The following is an 18,207-nucleotide window of genomic DNA, read 5'->3' on the forward strand; positions in this document are numbered from 1 at the left end:
CGGCGTTGTCAGTGCAGAGGAGACACAACTATTTCACCACACATGCTTGATCTACTACAAAACTGCGCCTTTCGGCCGACAAGCCCACATTAGGAAAGTATGTCTTTATTTTACAGATGAACCGTACAGTGTATGTACGGTTCAGTCCTTGGCTGAGTTATTGTTTTTGTTTTTTTTTGGGGGGGGGATCCCTCTGCTCACAAACAGGCAACCATTGTTCAGGATTAAGTGCATCATATTCATTTCTTAACCATATATTTCTACTTTACATTACTTTGAAATTGAGCAGATGGGTTCCAATTGTATGTGAATATTCTGCTAAATGCCTCTGCCAACAGTTTCTGTGCTGTAGCCCAGTGCATTGTTGTGTTTTCCAAGCCGAAGCCAAGTTGTTGCTTCAAGTGGTACAGTAGTTGACTAAAACCTGAAAATATAGACTTTATACATCCGTTTGTTTCACCGATTTCAAGTATAATTCTGCAGTAAACTCTGTGTGCAAATGCAATGCAAATGCATTGTAAATAAGAAAAACACCTCAACCTCAATGCATGCTTTCCCCTCATCGTCGGTAAACAATGACCTTATACTAGAATGGAAGACCCACATAAATGCACGTCCCGAACATCCTAGGTTGGACATTTTTAGCTTTTGTTTTGGTGCAAGTAAAAAAATAAGTTCATAAAAACAGAAAGAAAAAAAAGAACGCAGGGGAAACACACTCAGAAGATCTACAAGGCTAGCTGGGCTACGCTTATTTGATCAAACTGAACTACATGACAACACGTGTGCGGGATTGGAAAAGGCAACCATTGCCCCCCCCGTTGACATGCAGCATAAACATGGACATTCCACAGCAGGGGTGTCAAAGCCATTTTTGTCGAGGGCCAAATTGTACTTACGGTTTCCCTCAGACTGTGAACCCATCCAAATGTTGAATCGGATCATCAGAATATTTCATATACCCGACAAATCAATGGCTAACTAGTTTTGAAATCAGAGGTCAAGGGTAATAGTTTGTTCAAGTTACTCTAAAAGGTGTTTGGTAACAACAAATGCTCGCGATATCTCAACGTTATTATGTATTTGAAATTTTGGTGCGGATTTGAGCAATGATCAAAGAAAACGATGTGGCGGCCCAGATCTGGCCCCCGGCCATTGAGTTTGACACCTGTGTTCTACAACGAAGAGACTCTTTAATTCTCTTGTTTGGTTCATCAAAATAAGTTGGAACTTAAGAGGCGCTATGCAAATAAACAAGTGGCATCTCTGTTTTGCTGCCATTCTTATTTGTGCGTGCTCATGCATATGCAGACTGTGTGTGTGTGTGTGTGTGTGTGTGTGTGTGTGTGTGTGTGTGTGCGTGCGTGCGCGCGTGCATATGTGTGTGCCTGGCAAGGAATGTTTCAGACTTAAATGCCCAAGTGGAAAGTACTCTTTGTTCATTTTGGAAGATGTGGTCTTCAAGGCAGTAACTATAACATTCATATTTCAATATCATGGTTATTTTATATGAATGTCGACAGCGTCCTGCTGGAAGGGAGAAGAATGAATCGGTCCTTCCGTTTGCTGGGCCAACTTTCTTTCAGTGGGAGTGGGCGATGACGATGATGACGGTGACGACGATGACGACGGCGACGACGGCGTCTCACTTTGAGAAGAGACTGGCAAAAGATTTGCGTAGACTGCGTATGGTTTCGGCCGTCACTTCATCCTGGCTAAGGCTGGCTCGTGACGTTGGGGTTTCTGGAATGTTGAAGGCATTTGTAAGCGACTGCGATTTGCGATAAAGAGAGGAGATGGCAACGGAGGGGAGGAAGAGGCTAATAACGACATGCGGCAAACCCACGGGGGGAAAAGACTGGACCGTGGGGAGAAAAGAGGAGAAAGAGAGGACGAGCTGACTGGGGGCGAGAGGCGGGGGCACGCCCCGGACTGGTCCCGAGCCAATCGCAGGGCCAGACAAACAAGCGGGGAGGACGAGTGACTAACAAAAGTACCCGGAGAAAAGCCACACAAGCACGGGGGGAGCTCATACAAAGGCCACACAGAGCCCGGATTCGAACCCCCAACCTCGGAACTGTGTGGCTGATGTGTTAACTACAATATTCAAAGGACAAAAAAATAGTTTGAGACTGCAAAGAAAACACTACAAATTAGTTTTAGTCATCATTTGTTTGGTCGTGTTTGTTTTATTGTACCACCAGAAAGCCAAAGAAATGACCGGAACGTCACTTCAATTCGACTACTTTTTCAATACTCGATGGGATTGGATTGGCAGGTTGTGACAAAAAGCAATTTTATGTCCAACCGGGCGGGAGGCACCTTCAGCGAGTATCCGTTTGAGGTGAAATGTCACTTGTGAAACTGTCCAAGGCCAAGCACTGATAATTCGTGCGCATTCCAGTGAATCATAATGAAAAGAAATCTAGCGTATCTCGTGCACATATCAAGGCGAAAAGAAAGATGGGAGATGTAACGCTCACGTCATAAAAAAAAAATGAGAGCCAAGTGTTCGAAAGTGTTTGGTCATATACGGTACACTTGTTTTAGCCCGCCACAAATGAATCATTGTTAATGTGATGATTGTCCAGGCTCCACCTACTTACTTCAGTTGTCCTGGCTGGCTTTTTGCGGGGGCTGGGGCTTTAGTTGCAGCGCGGGCCGTCCCCCCGGACCTCCCTGGCCTTGGCCCCGGCCGGCCGGTCGCGGCTGCTGGGTGGCGGTCGCGCCGGTGCGGCCCTGCTGGCCAGCGCTTCTCTGCTGGCCCCCTTGCGATTGCTGTCTGGGGGGCTGCGCGGGTCTCTGTTGCTGAGGTTTCTGACCAGCGGCCCCCGGAGGAGGTCTTTGTTGCTGCTGACTGGCGGGCTGTTGCCTCTGAGCTTGAGGGGAGCCTCCCTGGCTTCGCTGAGGAGCTCCCTGGCCCGCAGGCGCCGGGCTCACCTTGGCCTGGGAACTAAGATCGGCCGAAGCGGGGCTCGCGGCGGGCTGCTGGGCCTGCGCGGCAGCACCTTGCTGGGGACCGCCTGACGGAGGAAGACCATCACAATGCATCACATGGACCGCTTGACTGGAATTCAAAGTGAACAAAAGTTGTTCTGTACAACGACGACGACGACAATACAATTGTACGATGCCTGAGAAAGAATGAGCATGAATTGACCTTCAGCAGTGATTCTTTGGCATTCACTTTGAGAATCACCACACACTAGAATGGTTTTTTTACAGTGTCACACCAAACAAAAGCAAACCTTTTTGATGCTTTAGTACATAGGTGTCAAACTCAAGGCCCGGGGGCCAGATGCGGCCCGCCACATCATTTTATGTGGCCCGCGAAAGCCAATCATGCTCGTCAACTTCCGTGGTTTTTGCTCAAATCTGTACCCAAATTCCAAATTGTCATAAAAATAAACAATGATGTTGCGATATTGCATTTTTCTGTTACCAAACCCTTCTTCTACATTTCAAAACTAGTTATCCCTCAATTTGTTGTGTAATGGTCATAATATGTTTTGGTGATTAAACATTTATATGGTTTCACTGTTCTAACGGCCCTCTGAGGGAAATCATAACTACAATGCGGCCCCGAGACAAAAAAAAAAAAAAAAAAAAAAAAAAGAGTTTGACACCCCTGCTTTCGTTCTTACCCTGAGGTGAGGGTCGCTGTTGAGACTGTGGAACTCTGGGTTGGGAGACAGGCTGAGGAGACACTGCCTTCTAAAGTGCAAACAGCAACAACAACAAAAAAACACATGAACAACAAACATTATTCACGACTAAGCTGAGGAGATGAAATGTGACTTTTACCTTCGCCCATAAGTGGCATGTTTCCTGCTGCCCTGCTTACTACAGCCAATCATCATACAGTGCTCACATTTCCCACTGACACTAAAACGACAAATCCCGTAAGCAAATGCTCCAGCGGAGCGAGGCCTGGCTTCAAGCCCCACGTGGCCAGTAGTGAACTGACGTTACATTGCGAATATACAACCCCAATTCCAATGAAGTCGGGACGTTGTGTTAAACGTAACTAAAAACGGAATACAATGATTTGCAAATCATGTTCAACTTACATTTAATTGAATACACTACAAAGACAACCGATATTTAATTGAATACACTGCAAAGACAATATATTTCATGTTCAAACTGATCAACTTGATTGTTTTTAGCAAATAATCATGAACTTAGAATTTGATGGCTGCAACACGTTGTGCTCATCCAAGACCTGTTTGGAACATCCCACAGGTGAACAGGCGGATTGGGAACAGGTGGGTGCCGCGATTGGGTAGAAAAGGAGCTGCCCTGAATTGCTCAGTCGTTCGCAAGCGAAGATGGGCCGAGGTTCACCTCTTTGTGAACAAGTGCGTGAGAAAATAGTCCAACAGATTAAGGACAATTCATTCCATTTAAGGAATTTAAGGATTTCGTCATCTACAGTCCATAATATCATCAAAAAGTTGAACAACTTGAAACTCCACTATGCAAAGCAAAAGCCATTTATCAACACCACCCAGAAACGCCGCCGGCTTCTCTGGGCCCGAGCTCATCTAAGACGGACCGACGCCAAAGTGGAAAAGTGTTCTGTGGTCCGACGAGTCCGCATTTCCAATTGGTTTTGGAAATTGTGGACGTCGTGTCCTCCGGGCCAAAGAGGAAAAGAACCATCCGGACTGTTCTGGACGCAAAGTTCCGCCATCAAATTCTAAGTTCATGATTATTTGCTAAAAACAATAAAGTTGATCAGTTTGGACATGAAATATCTTGTCTTTGTAGTGTATTCAATCAAATATAGGTTGAACATGACTTGTAACACAACGTCCCAACTTCATTGGAATTGGAGTTGTACAAAATGTTGCAAATGAATCTGTAATTATCTGAATGTATTCATGTACATATAGTACATCTATGATCAAGGCGTGCACATCTCATTGCATAACAGATCTTTACTTGGATGACAGTACATTTCCTCTTTGGAATATTCCGCGTCGACGCTTTGCGCACCTGCGCTGCTGCGATGCGGCCTGCCGAGGAGCTTGAAGCAGGCAGAATTGTCTGGTTCATTTTCAAAACCACCAGTTCTGCAATCTGAACCCGATCCTCATCCTGCTGGTCGCCGATCAGTGGCATGGAGCAGTCGTCGACCTAAAATCCAAAGATGACGTACGGCATTTCGAGATCGCTTTTTGGCTCACACGCCTTGCACGTCTTCGATCTGACCAGCCTGCCCTCGAGTACCTCGATAATGTAGTCCATTCCGTCTTTACCGTGGAGAGCCTCCACAGCGCAGATATCCAAACCTCCAAAGATGTTGGCACAAGTGTCCACCCACATCCTGTACCTGTGTAGCATGTCAAATATAAGTGTTAGGCTGAATAACGCATTATATGAGCAGCAGTCAAGTACGCCTCTCGTAATGTCAAAATCCTACTTGTCCGACATGGCCACTTGCTCCAGCATCGACGAGCCGGTGTTGGTTTTCCAATTGCCGGAAATGGATGTTCTCCTGTGAGTGATATTCAAACCCTGTGAGTGTTTGCTTTTTGTACAGATAGTCGCTGAGCTGATGGAGCCCGCTCACATGTAGGCCTTGTAATTTTCACCAATCTTCTGGATGCGGACGTCGTACTTGGCATCGATGAATGGCTCGGATGTGGCGTAGGTCTTGGTCAGGGCCACAACGCTGGCAATATCTTGAAAGTCATATTGATTGTCCACTTTCACCTATGGCAGCAAGCGTCCAAATAGGACAAAGTAAGCATGTTCTTCTCATCTGCTCTAATTTACACAAACATCACAAAGGAAGGTCTACCTTCCCCATTCCTGAGTGAGCGTGGCCCATCTTTATCACTACGGGGAACCGAGAGGACGTGATCTAATAAAAGAGGGAATGTAAATTCATTTGAACTCTCACGAAGCACCAAAGCAAAGCACGAAAAACTCCTCTTGTATTTCTGCAGGACATTTTGCAGAGGTCATCGCTCACCATTTCCTTGTGGTTTGGATAATAAACCTGCTCAATCAGTGGGAACTCCTCTGCGCCCAGCAGTTTGTGCAGCCTTGACATCTGCGCAAACTACAACAACCCAAAAAAAACAAATCAAATAACTCGTTCGGGGTTTTAGTCAATATCCATATAGTTCATCAATCCCGTTTTACAATGAGGCCCGAGAATATCAAACAACCTACCACCCATGGTTTGTCACAGAAATTGTAGATGGAGTGTAAAGAGTTCACACTGGGCAGTCCCGCGTACTGCAGGCCGATCACTAAGTTGCGGTGGTCTCCATTCTTGTCCATGCTGAAGGCATGCTGTCTGATCAGTACGAAGTCTGGTTTAAAGGATCTGGACGACAACATGTACAAAAGGTTGCAATGAATGCAAATCCGACAAAAAGCAGACGCGTGGTGTGAAAATACACTTCGTTGACAAAATGTCAATGAATCCCAGCTGACTTCGGGCCAGGGGCGGCCTTGCGCAGCGGACTTGTTGCCAGAAAATCGCAGGGCACCGAGACCAGACCTGGGAATTGTAATTCTTCATCTTCATCATTTTGGGCAAAATCTATGTTTACAATAGTTTGAGGAAGGTCCTCCTTTTTTTCCCCCCTGTTCCAGCCTGACTGTGCCGCATTGCACACCAAGTCCAGAGTCCAAAAAGGAATTCTTAGATTAGTTTGCTGTGGAAAAACTCGACTGGCCTGACCTCAAGCCCATCAAACCACTTTGCGATGAGCTCCAACAGACAGCCAGGCCCACTTTGACCACACACAAAAAAATACAGTGAAGGGTCTTCCCGGAAGAGGGGAAACTGGGCAACTAAATATTTTCTTTTCTTTTCAGTTCTTACACGTGTAGTCCATACAGTGTATCTGCAGCAAACATTCTGCAGCCATAATAGACGCCAATCCAGAGTACATAGTCACACTTACTTCGTAACCTTATGGCCATTCCGAATTGCATCGACGCTGACCGTGTAGGTGCCCGACGAGTCGGCAACCAGGTTGATTTCAGAAAATTCAGCCTAAAAAGGACAGTACCGGGGATTTATTCACAACAAACAAATCTCACATACGACCACAGTGGCTAGAGGTGACTGACTGCGACAAACTGACAATTCCGCATCCGTCGTAGAGAGCGGGGCGCTCTCGTAAAATGGCAGGCAGCCTCTGAATGCTCATCGTCTTAGGGACATGATGGAAAACAAACATTCAAGTCGAGGACAAAATTGGCAGACAGAGAAAGTGACCGAGAAGGTTTCTAACAACCTTTTTAATGTCTCTACGCGATACAATCAAAGTCAAGAATAATCTATACATTTGAAAAGGAGCCGCATATTCATTTCCAATTCAACATGCATTTTATACGGTGTAATTGCTGCATATACTGATATAATCCAAGATTACTCATGACATAAGCGGAGACATTGAAGCACATCTAACTGACGCATGACGTCGCTGATGAAGTGCATCCTCGTCACGGGTGGCTAATAGCTAACAATAGCGAAGTCATTACACAAAAAGAGCAACAATATGTCAAGTTACCGGAAGTAAAACCTACCTGTTCGACCTTGATGTCATATTCACCACCGTGGACCTTTCTTCCTCGGAAAACTCTCACCCTGCGTGAGAAGCGAGGAAAGACACCAAATTGTTATTCCTTAACCGTGCAAACATTCGTGTGATGTGCTTTGGCCTGTATGGACTGACAATTCCTGTAAGTGCAAAAAAAATGGTAAAAAGGGAACATTTTGTGCAAGAGTTCTATGAGAACTTCAGCCGTAACCCTCAACCAGGATTAGAAAACACATCCCACATCCCAAAAACATGCGCGGTAGTTCGATTGAAGACTCTAAATTGCCCGTAGGTGTGAACGTGAGTGCCGATGGTTGTTTGGCTATACGTGCCCTGCGATTGGCTGGCCGACCGGTTCAGGGCGTTCCCCCCGCCTCTCACCCGAAGATTGCCGGGATGGGCTCCAGCACGCCCGCGACCCGAGTGAGGATCAGCGCTACAGAAAATGGATGGATTTGTTCCTTGGTCCATTTTCCATGACAAGTCTTGCGTTACGCTTGTAGCAGTCATGTTGGCGTGTCCTGTTTGCCTCATTTTTAACTTTTTACATGTCAAATGCAACAATGAAATACACTGTCTGGATTGAGAAAAAAAGAAAAAGAAAAAGCCATTTATATTAACTATGTAGCTCAATGTTGTACCCTTAAATGATATGGGAACGTGTATGTTTTTGTTTATGCAAAAATCTACAATACAGGTGTCAAACTGGAGGCCCGGGGCCCCGACGGGGCCCGCCACATCATTATAGTGACGTGACCCGCCGAAGCACGCCATGAACATCTACTACCTGTTTCTTGCTAGAAAATTTGTACTCAAATTCCAAATTGAGATATTGCAAGTACGGCGACACAGCGAACGACGGGTCGGCAACATTCGCCTCCTCATTAACGTTGTCTCCACGCTCGCGCAGGTTTGCTCCGGGTACTCTGGTTTCCCTCCACATCCCCCGTAGGTTCACTGACGACTCTGAGTCGGTCAACCGTGGGATCGTGATCGTGCGTGTGAACGGTTGCCTGCGATCGGGCGCCGAACTTTGATTTGAGGTCAGCCGGGACCCTAGAGAGAATAAGCGGTCTAGCAAATGGATGGATAAACTTGACGTGCATGTTTTGGGAATGTGGGAGGAAGTCGGGGGTGTACCGAAGAAAACAAGCGAGCGCAAAACTCCCAGCGTGCCGCCTGACAGGATGCGTAACACAATATCAACGATCATTTGCAGGATTTGTTTCGTTGAGGAATCTTTCTTCGCCCAAAAACTTGTGTCAGCCATATTAGCGTGTCCTGTTTGGCTCATTTTGTTAAACGTTTAACATATCAAATCCAAACATACAATACACAAAAAATACTCGTTTTCTTCCACTTGGTGGGAGGAAATAGGTCAATTGTCTTGAGCTCAAAGTGTCTGTGCTAGCAGCAGTGTACTCTGGGACCTTTTACGACATGAGTGAATTTATTTGGTCAATGGGGGGGGGGGGGGGGGGGGGAGAAAAAAAACAAAAAAAACAAAAAGTTTCTACTACAAAGGTGTCAAACCCAAGACCCAGGGGCCAGATCCAGCCCACCACATCATTTCTGCTGCGGGCTGCAAATCTACTCGATACTTCGTGTCTTTTGTTAAAATCTGTTCTAAAATTGCAATTGGTCTTCACAACTATAGTTTTTTTTTTTTTTTTCCTTTTCCAATCCTTTTTTTTGAAATACAGTCAATTGAACAATAGTTCTCCATCAATTTGTGTTCTCCCAGTCACAGGGACCCTCGCCAGACCGATATTGTGGCCCTTGACCCAAACGGGTTTGAGTTTGACACAGATTCTGCTGCAATACGCTGCTTCCGTTCCACCCATAGACGCGGGCAGGCTAACGGCCCGATTGTCTTTGTCGCTGCACTCGCGGGACGCGCATCGATCGCAGCAGCGAGCTTCTATCTGGCCGCGTTTGGAGGCGCTTGTGCGCTCACCAGTCGGTGTGCTGGTCGTCCAGCACCAGGAGGATCTTCGCGCTGCCGGAGACGCCCGCCCGGTCGGCCGCCTCGGACAGGGTGGCCGCGGCGGCCGCCGTGGTCTGCTTGACGGCGTTGGATATGGACGAGAAGAAGCCGGAGCCTCCGGAGCCCCCGGAGCCCCCGGAGCCCCCGGAGCCCCCGGAGCCTCCGGCCGCGGACTGCTGCTGGCTGCCGGGCTGGCGCCTCTCCGCCGGCCCCGGGGACACCGCGGGGCTCGGCTGCTGCTGGGGCGGGGACTCGGCGCGCTGCAGGTCGCCCATGTAGCCGTTGGGCAGGTTGGACATGAAATTGCTGTCGGAGAGTCGGCGACGAAGGTAGTTCATGATGATGGAGACTCTGCTGTAAGAAAAGCACGAGAAAAAGACGCGTCCGCCCTCTGAGCGTCGCACAAGTTGTCCACCGGGTCCAATTGGATGACGAGGGGCTATTTGCCTTCATACAGAAACCGGGACATACATGCATGATGACGTTCATCCCGAGTGTGAATCAAATGGATGCTATTTGGAGGCGCCCCGAATGAGTCAGATTTGATACGATTGATGAAAATACGGTGTGCATTTGTACGGCGGATCCTACCTGGGAGTGTATCCGAGTGATCCGCCCGAAAACGATGCTGACGTCTTCCGGTGTTACGCAGGAGCGCCCGAGCTTCGACACGCGTGTCGTGTAAATCAAAAGTCCCGATTGCTGCGTCACCGCCGTGGCCCCCGCGTCCTTCCCCTCCAGTCACGGTTTCGGGAGGGGTTGGGCTGAGATCCGCGTCCAGCGGCGCAGGTTCACGCCACGTACTTCCGTTATCGCCTTGTTAGTCTAGGCTTGAATTTGCAAACCGGCGCAGCAAACACAATCTCGATTCTTTTCTGGAATAACGGCGTGCTTTCCCGTACGCTTGATTGGCTGCGCGTATGAAAGAAGAGCGCCTTCAATCGCGTCATTATTGTGGCGATGCCCGATCACTTCCGGTGGTGTTGAGCACGTGCGTTAACTTGACAGAGCTGACGTGCGCTGGTGCTGAGGAGAGGAGCCGCAAAAAAGGACATCAGACATGTTGCCTCGACAAGCTCGGCGCATTTTCTGCCGCACCTCCTCCAGGCCCACCAAAGCACCGGTGGCGTTTCCACCACCCTGCCGTCAATTGACAGCAAGAACATTTTAGCCGCGTAGCGGACCCGTACAAGAGCTTTAGCCCAAAAAAAACAACAACGAAAAACTGCACTGCATCACAGAGATGTTTCAGTCTTTTTCAATACTAGATAACATATTTAATGTGGACATTGCGTACACAATGTGCGACCGAAAACAGAAAAACGTTCCCCCCAAGTTTAGTGAGCCAGGGGCATTTCTTAGGGCGTGGACGGGACTGAAGTGAGGCCACAAATCTTGCCAGCACTTTCAGAAATGCATACTGTACCTGCAATGTCATTTCTTTTGTTTCTGTGCTTCCACCCATCCATCCATTTTCTCCCGCTTGGCCGAGGTCAGGTCGCGGGGGCAGTAGCTTCAGCAGCGACACCCAAACTTCCCTCTCCCCAGCCACTTCATCCAGCTCTTCCGGGGCGATCCAGAGGCGTTCCCGGGCCAGCCGAAGGACGTAGTCTCTCCGGCGTGTCCCGGGTCGTGCCCGGGCGGGACGTGCCCGGAACAACTCACCGGGGAGGCGTCCGGGAGGCATCCGAATCAGACGCCCCAGCCACCTCATCTGGTAAATCCAAAAGCTTCGCCTTAGCTTCTTCTTCACCACAACGGACCGATACAAAGTCCGCATCACTGCAGGCGCCGCACCGATCCGCCTGTCGATCTCCCGTTCCATTCTTCCCTCACTCGTGAACACGACGCCCATGATACTTGAACTCCTCCACTTGGGGCAGGATCTCATCCCCGACCCGGAGAGGGCACGCCGCCCTTTTGCGACTGAGGACGACGGTATAAGATTTGGAGGTGCCGATTCTCATCCCAGCCGCTTCGCACTCGGCTGTGAACCGCTCCAGTAAGAGTTGGAGGTCACTGCCTGATGAAGCCAACAGAACCACATCATCTGCAAAAAGCAGAGAAGCAATACTGAGGCCACCAAACCGGACCCCCTCTACGCCTCGGCTGCGCTTAGAAATTCTGTCCATAAAAGTTACGAACAGAATCGGTGACAAAGGGCAGCCTTGGCGGAGTCCAACCCTCACCGGAAACGAGTCCGACTTACTGCCAGCAACGCAAACCAAACTCCGACTCCGGTCATACGGGGACCGAACAGCCCGTATCAGGGGGTTCGGTACCCTATACTCCCGAAGCACCCCCCACAGGACTCCAGGAGGGACACGGTCGAACGTCTTCTCGACGGACCCTCCTCTCCAGCACCCCAGAATAGACCTTAGCAGGGAGGCTGAGGAGTGTGATCCCCCCTGTAGTTGGAACACACCCTCCGGTCCGCCTTCTTAAAAAGGGGGACCACCACCCCAGTCTGTCAATCCAGAGGCACTGTCCCCGATGTCCGCGCGATGTTGCAGAGGCGTGTCAACCAGGACGGCCCTACGGCATCCAGGGCCTTTAGGAGCTTTTTAACCACCCTCGATGACCTCAACCCCAGAGATAGGAGAGCCCGCCTCCGAGAACCCAGACTCTGCTTCCTCATGGGACGCCGTGTCGGTGGCATTGAGGAGGTCTTCGAAGTATTCTCCCCACCGACTCACAACGTCCCGATTGGAGGTCAGCGGCGCCCCATCCCCGCTACACACAGTGTTGACGGTGCACCGCTTCCCCCTCCTGAGATGCCGGATGGTGGATAATGTTTTCAAATATATGCAGTTTTTCAGTCCACTTGGGAGTGTCGTCCATTATGTTATTGCTTTGAATGAAAAAAATATCATTGTCCAGATGAGTGTAAAATGAATGAATGAATATGTATTAGGCATGCCAGGGACATCGAGGGACGTTCAGAACAACTAAATGTTCTTCCACTAGATGGCGGAGGGCACAATCATTGTGTATCCACCTAATGCCAATCATACAACATTGTAATAGCTTCTTGTTCAACTACAGGCCCAGATTTTACACTTAGTAAATATGTGAGTAAATTGAAACGAAATCATCATTTTTGCATACATACTTGACTTTTTTTTTTTTGGGGGGGGGGGGGGGCGTAAATGGGAGCTTTTTCTCATGCAAAATATGTGCCTTGGTTCAGTAATGTTGTGAAACAAAAAAGTTCTCGGCGAGCGAATCCTACCCGCAGGTGTCACCTTGAGGGTTGGTTGCAAGGTCAATCGTAAGGAGGAGAAGACACTTAGCCAGCCGTTAAAGTTATGGATGCATTTTCGAAAGGAAAACAACAACAACAAAAAAGACAAAACAAAAATGATGGCAAACCTTTCATGCGAAAGTAGACTCTGGACTCCAAAGGACGGCTTTGTGTTTGTGTGAAGTGTGGACTCACGTTACCCAACAAAGCACTGAAGCCTGACTTGAGACTTCACGTTCGTTCTCGTAGCGGCTCGGTTTGTGCAACGAATTGTTTGTCCGTTTACCGTCCGGATGAAGGTTTTAGCGTGTTTTGTTATACTGTTAGTGGATTTAGTTATGGAGTCCTTATCAAACCAGAGTAACATCCTTTGAACATATGCATTGTAAATATTTGAATGGGCCCCAGGACACTTTGTACAAGAAAAGTTTGGCGCGAGGTCAAAAGGCTTCAGACGCAGCTATGGACAAATTTCTAGCGGTACATTTATTGTGGAGCGGCTGGTGCCATTGCTAAGCGTGCCCAGGGAGGGCGCTATTGAGCTAAATGTATTCAACACGTTGCACGTGTTGTCACTTTAGGCCACGAATGAGCACTTTTGACGACTTTTTGACCCAGTCTTGCTGAGCGTAGCATTGTAGTGCTTTTACATTCTATATGTCACAAAGACCCCAAAAGGCATTGCTCAGTTTCAGTTTGTCCTCATGCAGGGGTAACATTTCCAGGACTCGGGAGTCTTTATTGTGGCGGGGATGCAAAAATAAAAACTGCGGCTCAGCACTGTGGCACTTGGCAGATGTGCGCGTGTATGGGCAGGTTGTCGGAGGCCTTGGAAGTCTGGTGGGCTCGGCATGTGGAAAATGCAGTTTGGTGAGATTGCAGTCCCGAGGGGAAGGGGGAGGGGGTGTTGGTTCAGGTGCTGGGGCACAAAAAAAAAACAAAAAAAAAAACCCTTCACTTGACTTTCTTCATGCCCCAAGGAGAAACGAAGACGCTGTAGATCGACGAGTGTCATTTGTGCAGAAGAGCGCGCGCAGCACGCCGGCGCCGTCGTCAGCATTGTGCCATTTATCGGCCACCGAGATCCAGGCCCAATCTTCTACCTGAGCCCGCATTCCTCCTGAAGGACAACAACAACACAGTGTAATGCAGAGCCTTTGATTGGCTCTCCCAGTAGCCAATCGGAATGCAGGGAATGCGTCCCAGGGGAGCCTCATCTTCTGTTTGCCCTCACCTGATACGTTGCCTGGCTGAGAGCTCAGACCCACACTCTCATTCCCTTTCCCAACACCGTCCACAACTGAGGCATTCTCCAGCAGTCCGGTCTTCTTTTCCTCTTCTGGACTGCACTTGGGAAAAGGAACGCAGACATGGCTGTGGCCAACTTCCACTACATTACTCGCATGAGCAGCGGCTTCAAGGTCTACATTTTAGAGGGTAAGCGCTGCTTTTTGCTCTGAAAGCCTTAATATACATAATATATATTGTACTATGGTTGAGTTGTTTCAGTTTAACACGATGATCACAGAATCATCCTTTTCTGTTATTAAACTGTCATTGTTATGTTTGCGCAACATCCTACACCGTAAGTGCTGTAATTTCGTAAGGAACAGGCAATTCCTCCCAAACGTCCGAGATTAGAACATCATCATTTGTGTTTCCATGTTGAACCCGAGTTGGGTTTTGGTGATCATTTAAAGAACAAATAAAAGGCTCACGCGCCATGTTCTTTTCCTAATGAGGGCAAATATCCATGCCCGAGGCTGTAGAAAATCAGCATAGGTGTGGTTAAGCCGCCCCCTTCCCTCCACAAAGGCACTACGTGTGTGGGAGCAGCTCACGGAGTGTCGGGAGCGCCCAGCAGGCGTGAAGGCTCTGTGAACGGAACGGCCTTTTATATATACGATGCAAAATAGATCATAACGTCAGCTTGCGGCAGCATTAACTGCATGATTTGCATATCATTGAAGGGGTGGCAGCAATGCGAATTTGAACGCGTTAACTGAGCAACGGGTGCAAACGGCAGCCAAAGAAAACTCTCAAATGTCTCAATACACATTCGGTCATTTACCTTGCATGTTGTTTCGCAACATGAGGGCAAATTGAATACACTGTAGTAGTGAATGACGCGTAGATTCATCACACAAAGTCTCAAATTGCAAATATGACGAGAGCATAGTACGAGCTACTTAGCTATAGTAGCCGTGGCTCAACTTTTGTGTCTGCTGAAATGGAATCTGTGAAAGCCTCGACAATACAATATGCACTCAAAACAGACACAAATGTGGGTTTGTCCATGATTGCAAAACGTGTTGCTTGCCCCTTTGAAGGCGTAACCGGGACAAATGCCAGCATTATGCAGAAAAACAACATTTACCGTTAGCATCGAATCAGCTGTGTAGTGTTGTAACGCTCACAGATCAGGTCGATCGGGTTTTGCAACTTAACGGAGTTTGCAATTAACGGGGAGCCCGGGAAAAGCTAAACAACAAAAAAACCTTTTTCGCACGAGAAGACTGACATGCATCCTAATGTTGTGGCTAAAAACAAGCAGCCCTTCTGTCAAATTCAAGTCTTTAGTCCCATATGCGACCTATCAGAACACTTGGGTCTTTTTTCGAGCAAATGAATGACATATTTGGCAGAGTGTGAGAAAGCCTCCCATTCTTATATCTGTATTTTTTTTTCTCTTCAGGTCAGCCTCACCAGAGGAGCGAGGACAGATTCAGACATATGACAAACGAGCGGACCCGAACCCCAACAGTTTATCCCAAACGCAAGCGCAGCCATGAAAGATGTCTCACTTTGGAGGAAAGGTTGGTGCAGTAGTTGAGTTCCAGCTCACACTTCATTTCCACATTTCTCATATCAACATCGCTTTGGTTGTGGGTCTATTTCAGGCGTGAGAGGGTGATGAGCAGAAGCAATGGCAAAGCTGCGCAGAAGGCAGCACCGGTGGCGTTGAATAGCCCCCAAAGTCCCACTTCCACCTGGAGCCCAACACCCAGTTCCAGCAGCCCTCTGCCCTCTCATGTGTACTACACCCCAGTCCTGGATGAACCTCTTGCCCTCATCAAGAAACCCAGAAAGGACCCAGAGAGCACAGAAGGGAAGGCTAAAAACGCCGGCACAAGTCAGAGCCAGGTAATGGATTTGGAGGAGAGAAAACAAACAAACAGATCTCATTTCAAGGTCAATCCGGATGTCATCAACTATAGATGGCAAGTCTACTGAATACAGTTTGTCTTTGTCGTCTCAGTATGTAGCTCCAGGCGAACCAGCATTGTGGTACATTTGCCTCGTGAATCCAGCTGTACACGCGCAAGCCCCAGCTTGTCCGAGCTATGCGACCTAGCTAGATTCGCGAAGACAATGTCAGTAATGGAGGGAAGGAATGCCACCAACAAGACCAAACAAACGTCTCTCACTTTGAACTGTTTATGTACTGCGGGGGATCTGTTGGCAAACCTGTTCAAGCAGTTTTCAAATCATTTGCTTTTCATATTAAATTTGGACACGGTTTTTGAGAGATTTATTCGGAGAATTTTAATACTAACTTCAAATAGCCATTTCTCTAAAACTGCTTGGGAGATCATCAAAGATGATACCACCTTCTAGATATGATGCAAGCATAAATAACATTCATTTAACAAATTCAAAACAAATGTCATGGAAATCAAGTGGGTTTTCTACACCAAGTTTCATCGTTATGACTTTCCAAAGGTCACACTCTGACATTCTAGTTTGAAATAACTTTGATTTGTATTCCCTCCCCCCCAGATACGTCCCTCTGTGATCACTTGTGTCTCCTCATTAAGAAAGCCCACCGGGAGCTCCGATGTCCACCAGAGTCCGTCATCAGGTGCGTCTCGCGCTTGCGATCGAGCGCCCATGATCCCGTTTGAGCGTCACAATTTAAATCCCCCCAAAATCGCCGGAGGCTCTGTGTTCAACTTGTCTCTTCCCACGTTTTCCATCTCAGTCATCTCCAAATGCAACTACGACCACGTGGTTGAGGAGCATTTCCAGAGGAGCCTGGGAGCAAATTACCAGAAAAGTCACTCCCAGCAGCTCTCCATCAGCGTGTCGGTCGATGACCATTTCGCCAAGGCCTTGGGAGATAAGTGGCTGCAGATTAAGTCCAAGTCGTCCTCCTGCTCATCCACACCCCCCAGCAGTCCGAGCATGACTCACTCCCCGGCCTACATGCAAAGCCCACATTCGTCCATTAAAGAATCCGCAAGCAAATCGCCGCCGGCCTCCAGCCACTGGTCAATTAACTGAAATATGACCTCTGACCTTGGCAGGGAATTGACTTTTAGCATAGCACGTTTTCCACGCCGCGCGTTGACCACCGCAAAGGTTTTTGGGGCTGCCGTCGGATTGGACCGCCGTGTGCCTTCACTGATGCAGACAATTGTGGCATCGGCTGGGATCGTCTTGTTACGTGACTTTCTTCAGTTTACCGGTAATATCTGAGATAGATGCTGGTACGATTGAAGAATCATCAAATTATTCCTTCACATTTCCTGTGTTTGTTTCTTGTAATGTCACACTGCATTTCGTCGTCTTATATTTATATTGCTTTCATCTCCAAGGTTTACCTGGCAGGCCTATATTTCACGTGTATTATTGTGATGACACTTTGAAAGGCTTTGAAAAGTTTGGAATACATGCAAATAAAAATATGTATAAATGAACAACTTTTTTCAATTTATTTGTAAGGACTCACTCACTCACAAGTTGCCAATGATGTGGCATTTTTTTGGGGGGCGGGGGGCAAGCAAAAACCCTTCTGGGAAGGTGAGTATTGAGATGTGGTTAAAAGTGGGAAGGGCAGGGCACCAGACAAGTGTGAAGGGCACTGAGTCAGTTTGCGTCTGAGAGACGTCAGGTGCCCTCTTGACGAAATGAGAAATGTTGCCACTCACAAAGGGGGAAATTAAAGAGATGTGTGAGCAACACAGTCTGGACTTTTTACTGTAAATTCAGGGCAACGTAGCCTGCGTGTCACAACATGCACAAGACCTTGTGTTCTGACATTCCTGTCTCCTGAGAAAAGGACTGTGAGATCCCACAGATCCTGTTTGGCGAGGGATGGGAGGGAGGGAAGAGGGGAGCGGGAAGGGTTGGGCTTGAGAACTAGTCGCGCGCTTCAGTTACTTATTTGCATGCCCTATCTTGTCCGGCCTTAAATATGATCTTGTTCAAAAGGTTTACTATGACTTTACTGCTACTTCATTCATTTTATATATGATATATATATATGATATATATATATATATATATATATTTAAAGAAGTGGTGTTTCATGAATGATGTGTCACAATTCAGGGAGATAAATGTTTCCATCTGAATGTCTCAAACTCCAGTCTATATGAAAATAGCACATTCCTTTTGCACCT

The 18,207-nt window shown here is 47.8% G+C and overlaps 2 protein-coding genes across 3 annotated transcripts; one reads left to right on the plus strand and one right to left on the minus strand.

The window, feature by feature from the left end:
• Positions 1 to 1,645: 1,645 nt before the first annotated feature.
• syn1 (synapsin I) lies at positions 1,646 to 10,244 on the minus strand. 2 transcript variants are annotated; one of them, XM_061671389.1, is made up of 14 exons: positions 10,150 to 10,244; positions 9,529 to 9,912; positions 7,558 to 7,618; positions 6,930 to 7,021; positions 6,187 to 6,343; positions 5,984 to 6,073; positions 5,810 to 5,872; positions 5,579 to 5,721; positions 5,429 to 5,503; positions 5,236 to 5,338; positions 5,002 to 5,142; positions 3,645 to 3,714; positions 2,607 to 3,023; positions 1,646 to 1,743 (listed from the first exon to the last, which is right to left on the minus strand). In XM_061671389.1, exons 2-13 carry the CDS (start codon positions 9,894 to 9,896, stop codon positions 2,608 to 2,610), a joined length of 1,779 nt encoding a protein of 592 aa, XP_061527373.1. In that variant the 5' UTR covers positions 9,897 to 9,912; positions 10,150 to 10,244; the 3' UTR covers positions 1,646 to 1,743; position 2,607. The 2 variants fall into 2 exon arrangements, with proteins under 2 accessions (XP_061527373.1, XP_061527374.1); XM_061671390.1 differs by lacking the exon at positions 10,150 to 10,244 and having other exon boundaries at positions 9,529 to 9,972.
• Positions 10,245 to 13,991: 3,747 nt separating this feature from the next.
• vgll4l (vestigial like 4 like) lies at positions 13,992 to 17,473 on the plus strand. The gene is made up of 5 exons (XM_061673265.1): positions 13,992 to 14,239; positions 15,498 to 15,618; positions 15,703 to 15,946; positions 16,583 to 16,664; positions 16,785 to 17,473. Exons 1-5 carry the CDS (start codon positions 14,173 to 14,175, stop codon positions 17,084 to 17,086), a joined length of 816 nt encoding a protein of 271 aa, XP_061529249.1. The 5' UTR covers positions 13,992 to 14,172; the 3' UTR covers positions 17,087 to 17,473.
• The last annotated feature ends 734 nt before the right edge of the window (positions 17,474 to 18,207 follow it).

The sequence above is a fragment of the Phycodurus eques genome, chromosome 3 (assembly GCF_024500275.1).
Source record: "Phycodurus eques isolate BA_2022a chromosome 3, UOR_Pequ_1.1, whole genome shotgun sequence".
In the NCBI taxonomy this organism is placed as follows: Eukaryota; Metazoa; Chordata; class Actinopteri; order Syngnathiformes; family Syngnathidae; genus Phycodurus; species Phycodurus eques.

What these genes read in the sequence shown, in the direction of transcription:
- syn1 (XM_061671389.1), bottom strand. Translation starts at nt 9,896, where the DNA reads ATGAACTACCTTCGTCGCCGACTCTCCGACAGCAATTTCATGTCCAAC. An exon ending in GAATGGACTACATTATCGAG is followed by an intron (nt 5,143 to 5,235) that starts GTACTCGAGGGC and finishes TTTGGATTTTAG; the next exon opens with GTCGACGACTGCTCCATGCC. An exon ending in ACAGCGACCCTCACCTCAGG is followed by an intron (nt 3,024 to 3,644) that starts GTAAGAACGAAA and finishes TTCCTCCGTCAG; the next exon opens with GCGGTCCCCAGCAAGGTGCT.
- vgll4l (XM_061673265.1), top strand. Translation starts at nt 14,173, where the DNA reads ATGGCTGTGGCCAACTTCCACTACATTACTCGCATGAGCAGCGGCTTC. An exon ending in TGTCTCACTTTGGAGGAAAG is followed by an intron (nt 15,619 to 15,702) that starts GTTGGTGCAGTA and finishes GGTCTATTTCAG; the next exon opens with GCGTGAGAGGGTGATGAGCA. An exon ending in CCACCAGAGTCCGTCATCAG is followed by an intron (nt 16,665 to 16,784) that starts GTGCGTCTCGCG and finishes TTTCCATCTCAG; the next exon opens with TCATCTCCAAATGCAACTAC.